Source organism: Micromesistius poutassou (assembly GCF_964030765.1).
Source record: "Micromesistius poutassou genome assembly, chromosome: 14".
In the NCBI taxonomy this organism is placed as follows: domain Eukaryota; kingdom Metazoa; phylum Chordata; class Actinopteri; order Gadiformes; family Gadidae; genus Micromesistius; species Micromesistius poutassou.
The window spans coordinates 5,009,211-5,027,492 of NC_140284.1; the positions used below are offsets into that span (position 1 = coordinate 5,009,211).

The 18,282-nt window shown below is 46.7% G+C and overlaps 1 protein-coding gene across 1 annotated transcript; it reads left to right on the plus strand.

The window, feature by feature from the left end:
- Nucleotides 1-4,499: 4,499 nt before the first annotated feature.
- Nucleotides 4,500-16,736, plus strand: etv5a (ETS variant transcription factor 5a). Its single transcript, XM_084477967.1, has 13 exons — nucleotides 4,500-4,600; nucleotides 6,000-6,149; nucleotides 6,409-6,502; nucleotides 6,761-6,808; nucleotides 7,397-7,447; nucleotides 9,566-9,689; nucleotides 9,830-10,141; nucleotides 10,919-11,259; nucleotides 12,974-13,033; nucleotides 13,465-13,533; nucleotides 13,986-14,155; nucleotides 14,298-14,399; nucleotides 14,596-16,736. The coding sequence occupies exons 2-13, from the start codon at nucleotides 6,102-6,104 to the stop codon at nucleotides 14,824-14,826; spliced, it is 1,650 nt and encodes a 549-aa protein (XP_084334093.1). The 5' UTR covers nucleotides 4,500-4,600; nucleotides 6,000-6,101; the 3' UTR covers nucleotides 14,827-16,736.
- Nucleotides 16,737-18,282: the final 1,546 nt, after the last annotated feature.

Consider the following 18,282-nt stretch of genomic DNA (forward strand, 5'->3'; position numbering starts at 1 on the left):
GCGGAGGCATCCTCTTAATCCCATTAATAAGAAGGGGTATGGGTTATGGTAGCCCACCAACCTGACACTGTGTTCCTATTCATAGCCCTCCACAGATTAGCAGCAGGGAGTGACCTCAGAGGCACAGATGTAGCAGAAGACTGGTGCGTCGCGGTGCCACATGTACACCGTATGTACTCCACCTGTACACCACGTGTCACATCATAGCAGACGAGTTCATAGAGTAGGAGCCTGGGATTGTTTTTTGCTTCCATCTGGATAAATGGACTGCATTTATATGAATATCCAAGCAGAGACAAATTTCATCAAATAGCATTGACTTTAAGAATAAAAAAGTGTGAGTGAGACCTGGGGCCAGCTAGGGCTGCTACCGAGAGACAAATCACAAACGTGGTTCTTCAAATGACTCCATGGTTGATGGATACATTCTATTTCGATGGGATGGCCCTCAGGCACAGAGCAGTATAAAGGCGTTCACCCATAGAGGGTCAAGGGCAGACACAATCCCCAATATCTGCACTGTGATTGGATGAAAGGGGCCAATAAGCAATGTCCTCCTCAGCCCTCTGTAGTTGGCCCAATGTCTCTCTCTCTCTCTCTCTCTCTCGCTCTCTCTCTCTCTCTCTCTCTCTCTCTCTCTCTCTCTCTCCCGATATGTCTGCCTGTATGTCACCCTCACTGTTAGTTTGCTGTCTGTATTTTAATGGACTAAAAGATTTATCAAAATAAACCAAACACATTGAGTTTGCATTCTGTCCCTTCTTCTTCTACACACACAGCTCAGCTAAATCCCAGAGATATAAATGATGCCGGCATATTTGGGGTTTTACCTTAAAATTATTGGATTTCTATTTAATCAAATCATTTTTATGATAATGACAGTGCAGAGCATTCTACAAAATGCCAGCATGACCAGAATTCGTTCTACACAGTGACCTCCAACAGTGACCACTGTGTCAATCAGAGTCTGATTAGGTCTTTACCAGCCCTCTCTTTATCTCTGCAGAATTGATTGGACATACACCAACATGTTCCCACTGATGGTGTTATAGATTTAAATTCAGACTGCAGTGAGGCCATGTGTTAGCTACGCAAAAGAAAACCACTGACATAGACCACCCTTTTAGAAAGGTTGATAGAAAGAAATAGAAAGCCTTGGGACACAAGTTGTCCCTGTGACCTACTGTACCAAATTAAGACATTCCCGGCCTTTTCTATAGGTCTAAGATTAAGCCTGCCCTGAATGCCAAGTATCGTCCAATGCAGTGAGTGACAATAGTCATTTTTGGCGTAATCAGAGCTCAAGGCCGGCAGCATGAGTCTATTTATGTACATACACATCGATATTATGAATGAATGGTTGTTCCTTCAACAAGTATGTAAATTTAAGTACGATGATAAAAACACTATAATATTAAATAAAGTTGGTGCTCTATTTGTTGATGGAAGCATTGTGGTTTCCTTCTGCAGTAGACCTATTTCCAAATGAAACTCTCTCTCTGCAGCATAATTGTACTTTGTTTATTATTCCTTTCAGCTAAATTATGTATGTGAGCGGGGGGACAAGGGGGGGTTGTTTGCTGATATATATGTTATATGAGATTGTGGGGAAAGTGGAACACAGGCTATGCCCTCTGCCTCGGCCTCTACAGACTCCTCCTGTGTTCCTGAAAGCAAGGAGACACACAGGACAGGTCGAGCAGAAGGAGAAGAAGAAGAAGGACGATACAGTCAAAACCAATGGCGGCCGCGAAGGAAACTGCAGAGAGGTAAAGCAAAGGGCGAGAGACGGAGAGAGAGACGGAGAGAATAGAGGAGCGGGTCGGTTATACAACAGCCCCTCACTTAGAAGTCAGCCCGTGGCTAGGCGTCTTCAATGCAGCTGCTAAGATAACAAGGCAGGAATTATCTCCCAATTTGCTATTAATAGCGAGCAAGTCACATCTCGTCCCCTCTCTGCAAGAGCATTCTCTGGCCCCAGGCTCCACTTTCCCATTGAAGCCTTTTTATTTTTCAGAAAATTGCCATATATTGGCAGGCCTGGACACAGCACCAAAGTGTTCTTTATCTCTATGGTTACTCTTCGAGGAGGACTGGAAGACAGATTGTGGTTGGTTATAATTGTCCATGTTGTTTCATTATTGTCATTACGATTATTATGTGGACTACAATTATTCAAAATTGTAGAGAGAGGGACAACTCCCTCTCTCTCCCTCGCTCTCTCTCTCTATTAGAGAAAGAAAGGGAGAGAGAGAGACCTTTTTTTGCGATCCCTCTCTCCCTCACTCTGCTTTGATCTCTCTCTCTCTCCCTCTTCCTCTCTCCCTCTCCCTCTTCCTCTCTCCCTCTCTCTCTCTCTCCCTCTCTCTATTAGAGAAAGAAAGGGAGAGAGATACCTTTTTTTGCGATCCCTCTCTCCCTCACTCTGCTTTGATCTCTCGCTCTCTCTCCCGCTCCCTCTCTCTCCCTCTTCCTCTCTCCCTCTCTCTCCCTCTTCCTCTCTCCCTCTCTCTCTCTCCCTCTTCCTCTCTCCCTCTCTCTCTCCCTCTCTCTCTCCCTCTCTTTCCCTCTCTCTCTCTCCCTCTCTCTCTCTCTCTCTCTCCCTCTCTTACCCTCTCTCTCTCTCTCTCTCTCCCTCTCCCTCTCTCTCTCCCTCTCTTTCCCTCTCTCTCTCTCGCTCTCTCTCTCTCTCTCTCTCCCTCTCTTTCTCTCTCCTTCTCTCTGGCTGTCAGCCATGAAGCGCTCCTCCTCTGACTCCTCCGGCTTTTACAATGCGGGACACAACCACCAGGTGTGTATTTCCTCCTGCAGGATTACAATGAAGCAACGTGTTCCCAGGGAGCAGCACCCAGAGCCAGAGAGTCACAGAAATACGACCTTGTCTCGGCTGTTTAAGATCGGGCTCAGGGCCGTGTCACGCTGCACGGCATTGATCTGGCCCGCCGTGTCGGTGCCACATTGACCCACTCGGTCCCCAGGGTGCCCCGCCCGGCATGGTCAAGACAACAGGAAATCACAGCTTTGGAAGGCCGTGTTGGCCCTCCACACAAACACCCCCAAAATACAGAGGCCAATAAAGAGTCGGGGGAATGGACTCACACACACACACACACACACACACAGTTTGCCCTTCTCTCCTATCTGTCACATTTATTTAGGGAAAGAACCAAAATGGCACAGAGTGCCTATTGTTCACACGCCGCCGCCCACCAGCGAGCACGCACCATGGCCACGCTCCGCGGATGGTGCGGCGAACGGCGGTGGTTATCGCGTGATCAGGCCTGGGTCCTTTAGATCTCACCCACTACCACCACTGGACAAACCTTCCCTTTCATTCTTGCGTATATTGTTGATATTGTTATTGATACCAAAAAAAAAAACGAGATCATTAGCACATGGATTTGGCACTGTGTGACTCAATCAAACCTACGACTTTCCAGCTTTCTCTTCTCAGGCACATGCTCCAGCACTGCGCTCTGATGAAACATATATCTGTGTGTAAGACAAGCTGTTTGCCTTTCGTCCGAGACCTCAAGGGCAGCTGACAGAGATAGCATGTTATCCTATATGTGACATGGGGTAAATTGTGCGTGTATTTGTCTGTTCCTAGTCTCATTGCTCCTTCAACAAGCTCCTAAGCTTGCTGTTGTGGCGCGGCAGATTCAGTGAGGGCTTAAGGTTTTTATACCAGCTGCTGGATATCACTTTTTGCTTGAAATTTCCAGTGAGGGGGGGGATTTTTAAATAAGGGACTTCTTTATATAGGGACCGCAGTGATAATGACAGGGTCGCCCTCCTTTGTGACCCTTAACCTTTTGGTTGTTACACCACTTCCATCACACACACGCACACACACACACGCACGCACACACGCTTGCACGCACGCACACATGCATGCACGCACGCACGCACACACACACACGCACACGCACTCTCTCTCTCACCTATATAACCTTGTTATTATTTGTCTAAGATCATCGAATAGCCTAATGTTTCAATTTGTTTGTTGAAGAAAGAAGGCAGCTACCGGATTTTTACTGTTTTAATTGTTTTTCTTTTTGTTATGTATAGGCACCATTATGACATAACATATTTTATTACACATACTATTATATGTTAGTATTATTATTGCTGTTGTTTTTTTTAAACTACTTTTCACAAGTTTAATTTCATTAAAATTATTTGAGAGTTTCGTGATTCCTCAAGAGATTTCAGATACGTCTTATTTTCTGTGCGTTTTTGTCGCGTGCTCTTTAAATTATGTCGGCTGTGACGTTAGAAAAATGTGAATGAAATCAAGCCATTCATAAAAAAAAAACTGTTGCTGCCCTGTGATAGGTTTAGAGGTAGGTGATGCATAATTCATTATGAAGGGATGCGATTGGCTGTCACATTGAAAGACACTGTTGTTCCACCAATGAGCGCATGTATGTGCGCAACGCTTGAGCCCAGGGGAAAAGCAACCCTGCCATTACCCAAAAGCTCAGTCAAGTTCTGTGAGTCGGAGGGAATACATCAGTTTGTGCGCATACAGTTCTCGGTTAAATTGTGGATATTTAAACGGCATACGTTCAATTTTGGATAAACACTTACATCTAAGGTAAGACGCCGAGTTCATGCTAGCGCTAGCCTTTGCAGTTATTTGCTTATAAATTTCCGAAAACCAGCAGTTGCAGGCGCAGAGCTGTTTTGGAAGAAATTGCGTGACGCCAAATAGCCTACGCTATTTACATATGGGATATTTATTTGCATGTTAACATCTTGCTCTCTAAACGTTGTGCGTAATACTTCTAAAGTAAGCCAACCGTGTTCGGTAGCCCACGTCTCTGTTTATGTGTTTTGGTGTTAGCGTTTTGGTGATCGCCGCGGTCGGGCGACTGTGATTTTTATGAATGGAGGGTCAGTTTTTTTCCCTCCTGTGTTCCTCACGGATCAAGTTTCACTTCATTGAGAAAAACAAGGGGCCGCGCTGGGAGGGGAAACGGGGGGAGGGGTGGAGAATAACAGGAGGGGGGTGGGGGGTTCATCCCCCAGCCTCGGCCCCTTCTTCTCAAGGAATGAAAACTTTTTTAATTGAGGCCTACGCCAAGTAGTCATTTTAAATGTAGTCTACTTGGGCCTCTCACTGGAAAGCCGTACGTTACAAAGACTTTGCTCTCAATAAGGCGGCCTATTCAACAAGTTGAATAATTTCACCCCGACTCTTAAATTCATTATTAGCCTTACGCAGGAAAAACACGCACGGATGCTTTTTAAACATCACCTGGTAGAAAAGTTATTTCCCTGGTCGTTGCAAAAATGGGTCTGCCTTTAATGATTGTCTAGAAACCGCCTTTTTATTCGTCATCCATTAAAATAGATAAGTTAAGTGAGGGAGTCGCATCAGTCGAGCGATGGGTTTAAGTGCAAGGCGTGTAGAAGTGAATGTTATTTTATTATTTCATATCTTAATTGTATTTTATTCATCTAAATATCAATATGGGTTTGTTTTAAATATAACATAATTCATGCTGTAAAACTATAATCTGCATCTCTATTGAGGAGGGCAAAGTTGCTGGATAACAGTAGCCTATTAGGCCCACTGTTTGCTTAATAGTATAGGCCTATTTTTTTCTGTGTTGCAAAGGACGTAAGATAACACAAGCCGTCTCGTAATAACGATACTCTTCCTTTTAAGTTTATTAAGCTGATTATGTTTAAACCTATAATCGCGGTTCACAGATGGCTGGGATTGAATATATAAGCCATATAATTCGTCACACAACGACAGTGTATTTACAATGATGTAAACCGCCATAAAACTTTTTATTTTATTGAAGTTAAAGAAAGATTTCAGCTTTCTCTTTATAAATCGTGTTTTAAAATGTCTTCTCTTTTCTATGACCATGATCTTTAAACCCCAATTCATTATATATTCCATCTCATAATTTAATGAAAAAAATGGATAATTGAATTCCGGTTCTTACACTTGTTTTTCTCCCCCCTATCTTTGTCCAAAGTCAAACGGATCGAGGAGAGGTGAGCCAGGTGCTGTCGCTTTAAAGCGAAAACACCCCCCCCCAGCCCCCCTGGAACTGGGAACCCCTTTAGACCCAGATAACATGGACGGATTCTATGATCAGCAAGTACCATTAATGGTCCCACCCAACGTAAGTGGACCCAAGGCAGCCCCACCCACTACACTCTAAGATAATGTAGATGTAAATAGACAGACTGCAACATGGCCATGCTGGTCCAGCAACCAGCCCTCTTCAAGAGCATATTCTGGTCCGCTGAATGCCTATGATGTTTAGCCTAGTCCTGCCACGCATGGGTTGCTACTAGTGTGTTTTGATTGGAGGATTTGTGATGTCCTCCCTGGAATCGTTCTGTTGGGTAAACATGCTTTCGCCCTCTCCCTCGCCACAGCACAAGTCTCACTCTGAGGAGCCATCTTACGCCAGACCCTTCAATGACAGAAAGAGGAAGTTTGTTGACAGTGAACTCGCCCTGGACACAGAAGGTAATTGGTCGTCTCTAGAACCCCACCCCCATATAACGGCATTTTTTTAAGGGCAGTTCAGTGTTGCCATGGTGTTGATTTCAACATTTTGGAAAGCTTCCGATGTGAGCTTGAGTTGTAATTATCTTGCAGCAACTTGTAATAAGACTTCATGCTCAATGGGGGGGGTTCCAGTGGTCAACATGGTGGGGTTGAGTGTGCATTCAAGTACATAAACTGTAATTCACGTTTTGTTCTCTTCTGATGTTCCGCCCCTAGAACTCTTCCAAGACCTCTGTCAGTTGCAAGAGATCTGGATTGCGGAAGGTGCGTTTTGTGTGTTGTTTGTGGTTTAGTACAGAATGGTTCAGCCTGCTTGGTGAATTACTGTATTTCTCTCGAATAGGCCTATTTTATCCCTGGTAGACTACAATTTCTTCCGCGGGGGTAATATTTTTTTTACCATATATAATGGCAAATGGGGTGACATTTGGCAGCACGAGAGGCTAAAGATTAACTTGAGGGCAGAACGGTAAATATTTCTTAGTAACTGGCGCAAGTCGAACAAAGTTCTCTAAATAGGAACTTGCTGACCAAGAACTCCTACAAGCTTTCATCGCCGTAGACCTAGGTTAAATTTTCTCTAGAATTAGATCTTTTTTTTTTTGAATGATATATAACTATGTCAGACTGTTTTTTACTTTTACAGATTACAACCAAAACACTGAGGCATTTTCTAGTCTGGAAAAAAAAAAAATAATTTAAATTTAACACAGGCCCTTTGTATTCCCTCGTCTTTTATTTTCTTGACACATAAAAATGTCGAAGATTGACAGCTCCAGGGACCCAGCAGGGAAGCTCGATCTGTTTTTCTGCTCTCTGTTGTATGTTTGACATTTTCCCATATCTCCACAGCACATGTGCCCGATGACGAACAGTTTGTCCCAGATTTCCAGTCAGATAGCTGTGAGTATCAGACCTCTATTATTCACGCCGTGTGTGTGTGTGTGTGTGTGTGTGTGTGTGTATGTATGCTGCACGCGACTCCATCCTTTTAGTCTCCCCCTGCAATGTCGAACCACTGTGTGGATGTAGTTTCTGGTGCGTTGGACTGTTCCTTAAACACAGCTTTCCCTGGCAGATTCTCGGCTACTTTTGAGGCCTGGTTTGGCTGGCCTCCAGGAAGTCTTTATGTGCCTTCCAATACATTTTTATTTTCCACACAAATTCTATCTCCCTCTCCCCAGTCCTCATCTCCATTTTTGAGTTTAATCATCCGATTGGCATGGGGGATCACATGAGCCCATGTACTAATCTGATTTCACACTCCCCCGCACTCAGACCCAGTCGTTGGTGCAGGCTGGATTCCCCCAGACCGGGGTGGGGAGGTGAAGTGGTGGGTTGCTCAACTCACCTCATCATCCCCCCCCTTAGCACAGAGAATAGGAGCTGCATGAGAGCTACCTCATGACCCAGTACTCTGGTGCAGCTATCCCATCGTCCTCTCCCCACCGCCCAGCCCCAGCTTTCATTTGTCTCTGCACTTAACGTTTTGCCGGAGATGCCAAAGAAAATATTAGAATTCTGTTCAATGGAGCTCTTCAAGCGGCCCTCCCCTCACTGCTCTGCCCCGGTTCCATTGCCCCAGTTTGTTTATGTTTGTGTCTGAGGAGGAGGAGAAGGAGGGGGAGGTAGAGGCAGGGCGTGGTCCGCGGCTGTCTTTTGTCCAGGCCTCTTTTTAAAGCCACAGTGGGCGTCAGAGTGACCACTGGCTCGCCTGTAGCGCTGCAATATATTATTGTGGTTTATGCTTTGACATGTACAGTACATTCCGTATAGCCGTGGCCCAGACAGGGGCCCTTTTCGTAAGGCCTGCTAGGCTTGGTTCACAGTCAAGTGTCTCAGCTATATAGCCCTTGACCTTGTACTTTGTGTGTGTGTGATGTGCAATTGGCAGAGACTGCTATGGACAGGCAGGGGGCCAGCCTCTCACACAGGCTGCCTATTCAGTGGTCCCAGCTCCCAAGCACTGACTGCATTGCCCCTGCAGTCAGCAGGACGTCACATGATGGTGGGGGCATTCCCTTTCTCCCACTGTACCCAGCTAGTTAGCCTTCTCCATCTGCCCCCATAGAGTGCCCCTTTTTAACCAGGCCTGGAATGAATAGAAGAATTTCTTGCAACCTTCTGGCAACTTCTGTGTTTCTGTATAAGCTGGGCCATGGCTGCAACGTTTGTCGAAACGATCGAAACGAAAAAGACGGAAAACAACTTTTGAATACCAACGTCTGATCGTATACCCCCACTGTGTTGAATCAGGCCACTTGGCGCTCGGATATTTTTGAAGATATTTATTATTAACCATGTCTCGTTAAGATTGAAAAGTTCTGAAGAAATTTTATGGGAAGCCTGGCTGTGGAACACACGATACGGCCGGGCAGCGTCCCAAAGACAAAACACACGGGGGCCGGTATTTTGCAGTATCTCACCACGTGGGGTGCACGGGGGGGAGCTCACGTGCCCATTGTTAGCTTTCCATAAGTCCATCAGCACCCAAGGTGATGTATTTGGCTGCTGCGCCTTTGTGCCTGAGGATCAAGTTTCTGCCTTGCCATTATGTGGCGCCCAGGAAACTGCAGCCGATACGCGCTGCGCTCCAGCCAGTGTCTAATGGTTACACTGCCGGGGAAGAAAATCATTCACAATCATTGAATTACACCACACTGATTCATGGGTATTGACTGGTCTCCCAGTAATGGTATCAGCGAAGAGGGCTTTGATAGTCCTGTTTGTGCATGCGTGTATGTGTGTGTGTATACAGCGCTTTGCAGCCCAGTAATGGTGGATAGATGGTGGTTTTCAGATCCCTCTGTCAACCGTCATTAAGGCCTGTGATAAATGGCTTCTAAGTGGCTCTGTCAGTCCTGGGAATACGCAGACACTGTCCATACGTCCATTTATCTATCTACCAATTTCAAATGTGGTTAAGATAACTGCTGCACTTTCTGTTTATGGATTCGATTAGTGGGGGATATCTGCAGCATGTCTCATGTGTTCTTGTCTCTGGTCTCTCCTCCTGTTCAGTGATGTTTCATGGCCCGCCTCCGGCCAAGATCAAAAGAGAGCTGACTCCCTCCAAAGAACTCTCTCCCTGTCGCCAGGACAGGAGTCCCATGCCCTACGGAGAGAAGTGCCTTTACAGCTACAGGTAGCCCTTGTGTTTTGATCTGGATCCAACCGCTTCGATTTGCAAGACATTTGCAGCCAAAGCCACTGTACAGCATGCGTATCAACCCGTTCTTGTCAGACGATGTTTTAAGCGTCTTATGCTTGTCCCCCCCTCTGCAGTGCCTATGACAGGAAGCCCACCCCGGGGTTCAAGCCATTAACTCCCCCCTCCACACCAGTCTCTCCCTGTGGCCCCACCAGCAACACGGGGGCACACCCCCTCAGCGAGCAGGCCTCCCCCCCACACCCCCGGACACCCCAGAGTCAGACTCAGTCCAGGCAGCATCCCGGCCTGCAGGTGCTGCAGCCCCTAGCGGCGAACCATGGCGCTCACAACCAGCGGCCGCTCCAGCTCCATGGCCAAAGCCCGCCGTTCGCCGTGCCCTGCCCGCCCCACAACCAGGATGCCAACAGCTTCAGCCCCGAGCACAGGTAAGCCCGCTGGGGAGAAGGGATGGTTTTCTGTGTCCTTGTCTATGCTAGAAGCTGAAAAAAAAACATGTACAGCTGAAGAGAAGAGACGCCCGCAGATATCTTTAACTCTTACCCTGTGTACGTTTCACTGCTGTAAATGTACTGTTCCGTTGCTAATGGGAGAAGCTCAGGGGTTGTATTACCACTTTAATAGCTTTCGCTAATGCTGATATTGGGGCGTGAGGCGGTGTGGGATGTAGAGGGTGGTAACAGACCGGGTTGTGGATTGGGTTGGTGCTAGCAATGTGACAGCTCCTCATATGGATGTCCGCTGAATATCTGAGAGCTGTTGGAAAGCCTTCCTTCTGTCGAAACACCTCCTCCCCTTGCACAAGCTCCCAGCCCTCATGCTGCTCACTCTGCGAGCTGTGCTCCCATTATCTTTTGAGTGCTGTGGGTTGCAGTACATTTCATCAGCAACTCAAATGTCAGTCTATATGCAAACCAATGTGCCCTAATTGATGCGCCAAGACTGTACATCTGAGACCAGCCTTTAATACAGTTATAGTTGGCTGGTTTTGTTTTTAGAAAGTAGGATGCCATCAGTTGGACTTCACTACTGTTCATGCAAGAAGTACGTAGTAAGGGGTCCCAGTGTCATCCAATGCATTTGTAAGGCCGGTGCCAGAAATAGACATGCATGCGGCCCCCTTGACACGCATGAAAATGATCTCTTTGGTCGCCTGTCGAAACGAATAACTTCATCACCTTCCGTTACGTCTTGCTCTGCCCCAGGTTCCAGAGGCAGATGTCGGAGCCATGCCTGCCGTTCCCCCCGTCAGAGAGCCAACAGTGCTCCCAGTTCCTGCCCCAGCCCTCCTCCGCCGCCGCCGCCACCAGCGGCAACAACAACAACAGAGCTGCGCGCGACGGGCGGCCCCCGTACCACCGTCAGATGTCGGAGCCCCTGGTCGCCGCGCCCCCCCAGGGCTTCAAGCAAGAACTGATGGACGCGCGGTACGCAGAACAAGGAGTCCCCTCCATGGGCCCCCCGGGGCCCCCGCAGGGACAACCTCAGGCTGCCTTCCATCCCATGGCCATCAAACAGGAGCCCCGCGACTTCTGCTTTGATTCTGGTGAGTTTTCACAGTTGAGCCTGCATGCAGAGTATGCATGCAGTAGGCGTAGAAAGGGGCATAGCCGTTGTCTACTAGTAGTGGAAACAGATCAAGGAATACACATCAGGTGTGAGGTGTGTGCGCGCGCGCTTTCAGGCAGGGCGGGAGGAATGTTCCAGGGCCTGTTTGTTTTGCCTATGACGCATGTATGTGAGGTTTAGAGGGCAGCAGATCTCCAGGCACGCACAAACAACCACGCTAAAGGTCCTAATCTTCCCAGCCCCACCCCACCCCCCTCCATCCACGGTAAGTGGAAGTGGGTCTGCTCCTATATCAGCTTAAGCCTCTAAGGGCAAAAAGTAAGTGGGTCAGCCAGCCAGGTTAGGAGACACGTCTTCAATGTACCTACCTTGAAATAGATCTGGGTCACTGGCCACAAAGGGCTTAGAGTGATGCTATACAGTCAAGCGGTGGAGTTTGACTGTACGTTTCTAGCGTCGTAATACACAGCGAACTTTAGCAGGAGGTGCTAGAATGCCGTCGTTCAAAATCAAAATCCTTCTTCCAGCATGGCTACCACCATCAACTGTGCTGCGCTTATGTGGTATGGTACTACAAGCGTCCATATGCAATTGCTGTGGTTAATCTTTTATTTATTTATTTATTTATTTGTCGCCCACACCGCCAGCTGTTGTTCTTCCTCATTGCCCACGTCCTCCTCCACATTTATACCAATGTGCTCCTAAACTGTTTCATCCCCTTCTGTCTCAGCGCTCTTCACTGCCGCTCCATGCGGAACAGGCAAGCAAGCCAGCCAGTGATGCAATGATAAATCCTCTTAGCTTTGTATGGCCTTGAGATGCCAACGTCACGGAGGCGTTGGCAAGGCTCTCCCGGTGGCCGGCAGATGTAAATGACCACCATGAACTACTGTGTTGGCAATAGCACAGTGCCAAAAACATGAGCGCTCACATGTCCACAAAGTTTAGCAGTCTTTTTTTGTCTTCTCAGCGTTTATAAGGAATTGGAAAAGCAGCATCCTGCTACCGTTATTCCCTCAAGACTACGCTGCTTCTTAAGAATAAACGGGGACAGCCACTAGAGGAAACACTTGGTCCTGATTTATCTCTGGTTTTCTTATCAGTGGACAGGAAGCAGAATAATGAGGATCCGCAGTGACACAGCAAATAGAAGACAGATGTCTGCCCCTACGGGGGACAGGCCTAACTTGATTGTCAATGAGAGTTAATACAGCGACCCTGCTACTAATCCTATTTATTTGTCCTCCACGGACACGCAAGTGATACAGGGCAGGGCTCTCTCCACTCCCAAAGGGCCTCTGTGTGTGTCTCCATGCGTGGGTGTAGGGTAGGCATTTTTTTGGCCCAGCTGTTGCACCAGTGCCAGTTGTGTAAGAAGCCGCAGGTGGGGGTGGACAGTGGGCTAGTCGAAAGGACCCGCCAGTGTTTCTATGGTTACCGCCATGTGCTTAGGGTACTTGCATCAATATCACCTCTCACACCAGCACTCAGACCTGATGTCTCCAGTACAAACAAGAACTGCCAATGCGCGGTCGGGACATCAAAGCCTCTTTATTTAAGCTCGTGCAGAGGCGGTGGTACAAAATGTCACAAATGTTTTGGTGTCAGACGTGCGGTGGATGTTGACGTGCTGGGAATGCAATATGGCATTGATTTTTGCTCTAAACAAACCCCTCCTCTTTGTGTTACAGAAGTGCCTAACTGTCAGTCATCCTTCGGAAGACCAGGTTTCTACCAAATCAACCATGAAGGTATGGACCCGAGAGGATCTGCTAATACAGTCCACTAACTGTCTTGTCTCGCACATACACAACAAGGTTATCTAAATGGCTTAGTCCAGCCCTGACCCATCCACCCTAACCACTTGACATTTTGAATCAGTGAAAGTACATGGAAGAACAAGAGGTCAGCAGCCTTTAAATGATGCCACCTGGAATGCAACCAAAATACTAGCAATCTTCTGTCCACTTCCCAGATCCATGTAATAGTAACCAAAAAAATTGTTTTCTACTACTGGGATGTTTGCTAGGATTTATTGCTTTTTTATTGGTTTGTTGTGGTGCTAATAGAAGATAGGATAGAAGAGGATAAAATGGAGGCCCCGTTTCCCACCCTGGCTTTCTACCCTGTGTTACTCTTCTTTAATTTCATTTCTTTCCCTTTGCTTCTTCTCCGAACACAGGCTTCTCCTTCGACAGAGAACCTCACCTTTACTTTGACGATGCCTGCGTTGTACCGGAGAGACTGGAAGGTGAGATCTAAACCAAAATGAATGTCAAGTGGCAGATAAAATAAAAAATGCAATGGCACTTTTGTCGTTCTTTCAGTTTGATAATGTGCTGCATTGAAGTGAAATGAGGCCTAAGTCAATAAGATTGCACATTGGAAGAAGAGAAGGGTCCTTTGACTGAATGGCAATGGCACGGCTGTGCAGAATGAGCAGCCGGGCCACTTCACAGTCGCATGCTGCCAGGAATGTCTCACCACAGTGTGGCTGTGGTAGGGAACAGTGCTCACTGACACCTCTTTTTCTCCCTCTCCATCTGGCTCTCTCTCTCTCTCTCTCTCTCTCTCTCTCTCTCTCTCTCTCTCTCTCTCTCTCTCTCTCTCTCTCTCTCTCTCTCTCTCTCTCTCTCTCTCTCTCTCTCTCTCTCTCTCTCTCTCTCTCTCTCTCTCTCTCTCTCTCTCTCTCTCTGCCCGTAGGTAAAGTAAAGCAGGAACCGTTGGTGTACCGCGACGGGCCGCCGTACCAGCGCCGCGGCTCTCTGCAGCTCTGGCAGTTCCTGGTCACCCTGCTGGACGACCCCGCCAACGGCCACTTCATCGCCTGGACCGGCCGCGGCATGGAGTTCAAACTCATTGAGCCAGAGGAGGTGAGCCACCCTCCTCCGCCTCCTCACCCGACGGCCGTGGCCTGCCTTAATCCCACCACCACCTGCTCGGCGTCCCGTGAGGTGTGTTGATGAGCTCCTTGGCTGTACGAGAACCTGACTGTGTGTCCTCCTCTGACCCCAGGTGGCCCGACGCTGGGGCATCCAGAAGAACAGGCCGGCCATGAACTACGACAAGCTGAGCCGGTCCCTGCGCTACTACTACGAGAAGGGCATCATGCAGAAGGTAAAGGCAGGTTCAGCCCCTTTTTTTTTTTACCCCATCCTTGCATCATAATCCATACGTCCCCCGTCCCCCCTTACCTAGTTTCACCCTAGCACCGAAGCTACTTTTTACAAAGCTTTTGCATGTTTCATGTTGTGCTCATGAAAGATGATCCATGACTCAGGCAGCTAACCCTCTCTCGGTGTCCCCTCTTCAGGTGGCCGGCGAGAGATACGTCTACAAGTTTGTGTGCGACCCGGAGGCCCTGTTCTCCATGGCCTTCCCCGACAACCAGAGGCCCAGCCTGAAGGCCGACCCCGACAGCATGCCCGGTACGGAGGACGAGACGCTGCCGCTCAGCCACTACGACGAGAACACCCCCTATCTGTTGGACAACGCCGAGCAGTGCGCGGCCGGCCTGCCTTTCCCGGACAGCTACGGCTACTAAACGCCACAGGGGCTCCCATGGTGCACATGACTTCACACTCATCAACCACAAACACACACACACACACACACTCTCTCTCTCTCAACCTAACGTGCACCCAGAACAGCCCCAGAGTCTTAAGAGGCCTGCTCCAGTAACCCAGGGTTGGAAATCAAGATCACCTCCCACTTCTTCTTCTTTTTTTTTTTGCCATCGACACACTCTTCTTGTTCCTGGACTGCCTGATTAAAACTCGCCACACTCCCCAGAAAACAAGAAGGAAAAAAAAAAAAGAATGCACACAGTTGAGGTCTTGCACTGGAGAGTGAGGGAGCGAGGTGGTGTTGAAAGAGGTGAGGGGCAGATTGGACTCCAGCGGTTCTGCCCACTGTAATCACTCCCTAGGGAAAGAGGGGAGGGGCCGGCTGTTACTATGGAGACCCAAATGGAAGCAAGCCGAGTTGTCGCGCAACATTGCAAAAAGAACTGACTCCTGTGCAAGAGTTGTTGCAATTCAGACTTTGTGACAATCTTTTCTTAAGAGAATCGAATAACCTATAGTGGAACATTTCACGTTTTTAATTCTGAGAAGGATCATCTAAAATGCAGCACTGTTCTATATATGCCTTTTTTTTTTTATTCCCTCAGTTCTTGAGAACCCCTCTGGAATAAAAATACATTTTAAAAGGGCTTTAATTTAATGAAAAGAATTACAGAAAATAATATACCACCATAAATAAATTCTGCTGTTACACCTCTGTAGATATTCCAAGGTATTCTGTGTATTATTATTTTTCAGTTTTTCTGTCTATGAATATAAACCAAGGCTGAGAACCTACGCCCAGTGACTGGGGGATTCCTGATTTGTATGGAGATAGCGGTTGGTAAATGTGGACCGGCCTCCAGCAAACCACTTTACTTGCTGCTCTCCCGCGCTAAAAGCTAACGCTCCTTTTTGAAAGTGTCAACTCCACACTCCTCTCCACACTCTGTTCAAGTCCTTTGTTTTCCCTTATCGGCCACAATCTCCAAACAATAAGCACTCCTTTTACACCGTCTCAAAAGGGATAGATTAGTACATATTTTCCCAGAGCGAATAACGGATTTCTACATTGTTAAACATTGTGTATATGAAATGGTTGCATTGTTCCTTCTTTTGTTTTATTTCTATCGGGTATTTAATGTTTCCTCTGCAGTGTTTTTGTTCCTCCGATGCCCCAGGATGGCAGGAGCATCGAGGCCTTGCATGCAAAAGACGGAAAGTGAATGAAATCTGACATCTTTCTTCCTTTCTTACAATCCCATGTTGTTGACAGGAGACCTCTGCTTCTCTTTTGCATGATATGCTCAACAGAGACTGCGTTGTCTACTAACATATCGCTTTACTCTTTTTGGACAAAGAAGACATTTGTGACGTTTCTGCGTTTTGATTTTGTTTTCTTTGTTTTTGTTTCACATTAAACATTGTTTCTAAATGGGGAAATAGACAAACTTATATAAAATATATATTTTTGCTATAAGTCTGCATCTGTTTTGATTTTAATGTATAAGCTGTATAGTTCTGTCTACTTCGGTACCTTTATACAAGACACCTATTCTGGATCCCTGTGATGCTCATCTCGCGGACGGTTTCCACGCGAGACCACCGTATTTGGTTTTGCAGGATGGACGAGGGAACTGCTATCTTGACTATGGCAAGCGCTTGCACGCAAAGGTCTTAGTTCAACCAATGGCCGCTGTGTTGGGTTGCAATTTCTCTAGCTATGTCTTTTATTTTTACGAGAGTAACTTAGCATCTGGTCGAGCCCAAACAGAGGGATTGTCTGCACTTGTATAGGCTTCGATCCCTCCTTTCCTCCACAATGTGTATCTTACACGGCTGACTCGATGACCATCTGTACTGGGTACAATAAAATGTCCTTTATGCTCCACTGCCGGCAGTCCTGGTGTTGTGTTTCATCTGTCTCTCCCAGCATGCCGACAGTCAGCTGATCAGCTGCTGTGATGCTGGCCACTGTGAGCTTGACCTGCCTCATTACCGAGTCACATGCCTCCCAATCTTTCTGATCATTTTCTCTGTGAATCCGGAGGGGGTTAACCCAAAGCCATTGGTGTGTTTGTCCTAGTCTAGTTAATAAAATAAGTTATTCATATAATTAGATATTATCACCCCCCCCCCCACTCCCCCTCCCCAACTAATAAGAATTATATCAGTTTTATCATGCTTGAGGTGATTTAAATGTTGTCTTACTTTTAATTAACATAAGTCTCAGTCAATTTTTATTTTATTTTTATATTTTAACATTTCGATCTCCTTCGCAGGCAAATGGCTGACCACTTTTTTACAATAAACTTTATGTGTGTGTGTGTGTGTGTGCGTGCACAGCATGCACACACTCATCCTTTGAAACATTTTGTAGGCATCATCAGAAGGACATTAGTTTTTCCTGTAATACAGATGTAACAGCTTTGTAAATGTCAGTAGGGCCCATTTCCTTTTGTTTCTTCAGCAACAATTTCCAGTGCATTTCCTTGGTATATGTGTCAAATTATGTAGCCTACTATTGGTGAATACTTGACATAAATGTGGGACATTTGCTATTTAATAACTACGAATAGTGACTTTCTCAGTGTTCCACACAGTTCCACAGAGTCTTGTGTGAAAGCCTAGCTCTGATGTTCACTCAGAGAGAGCCAGGCAGTTTCCCATTGATTGAGGGAGAGGAGAGGAGTGCTTTTGAATGCTATAAAAGGCTTTTTACTGTGCCCTAGGGAGACGCCCTGCCCTGATATTTGTGTGTGTGTGTGTGTGTGTGTGTGTGTGTGTGTCTCTCTCACTCTCCCTTTCTCCCTATCTGTATTGCTGCCGTCATTATTTATGAGTGATGTATACTTAATGTGCACTTGTCTAGCTGTTCTTTATTGTATTGTGTTTCTGGGAGTGGGGTTGAAAGTCTAGGGCTAAGCACAGTTTAGTTTTGTCTATGCACAGGAAAAACAAAACAACAAAGGCCTATTTTGTTCACACAGAGGATTTGTTGTTACTTCTTATTGTGCTTTTTTCCTCATAGTTGAGTAACGTAGAACAAGCTACACAACAACCAATTTTACATCATTTTTAGGAAACAAAAGGAACAAATGTCGCAGATGCAGCTGAGTGGACACCATTGTGTGTAACCCATATAACACAGCATGTGTTTCAGTGAGCTGTACGAGTGAATGTCACTCTGGCCTATAGTCAATCAGTCAATCATTACATTTCTTTCATATTTCCACATCACACACACTGTCCTCACTTGGTCGTGAAACATTTACTCTTCGGTGGCCTTTCTCTCGTGAGCTTAAGCCATGATCCTAATCTAACGGTCGTGATCCACTCAGCAAGAACCAACGAGCGGATTGAGGTTTTGAGGATCTCACGTCACCTTGGAAACTCTCCATCAACAGCAGGGAATACTGCTCAATGCTGCTCTCTCG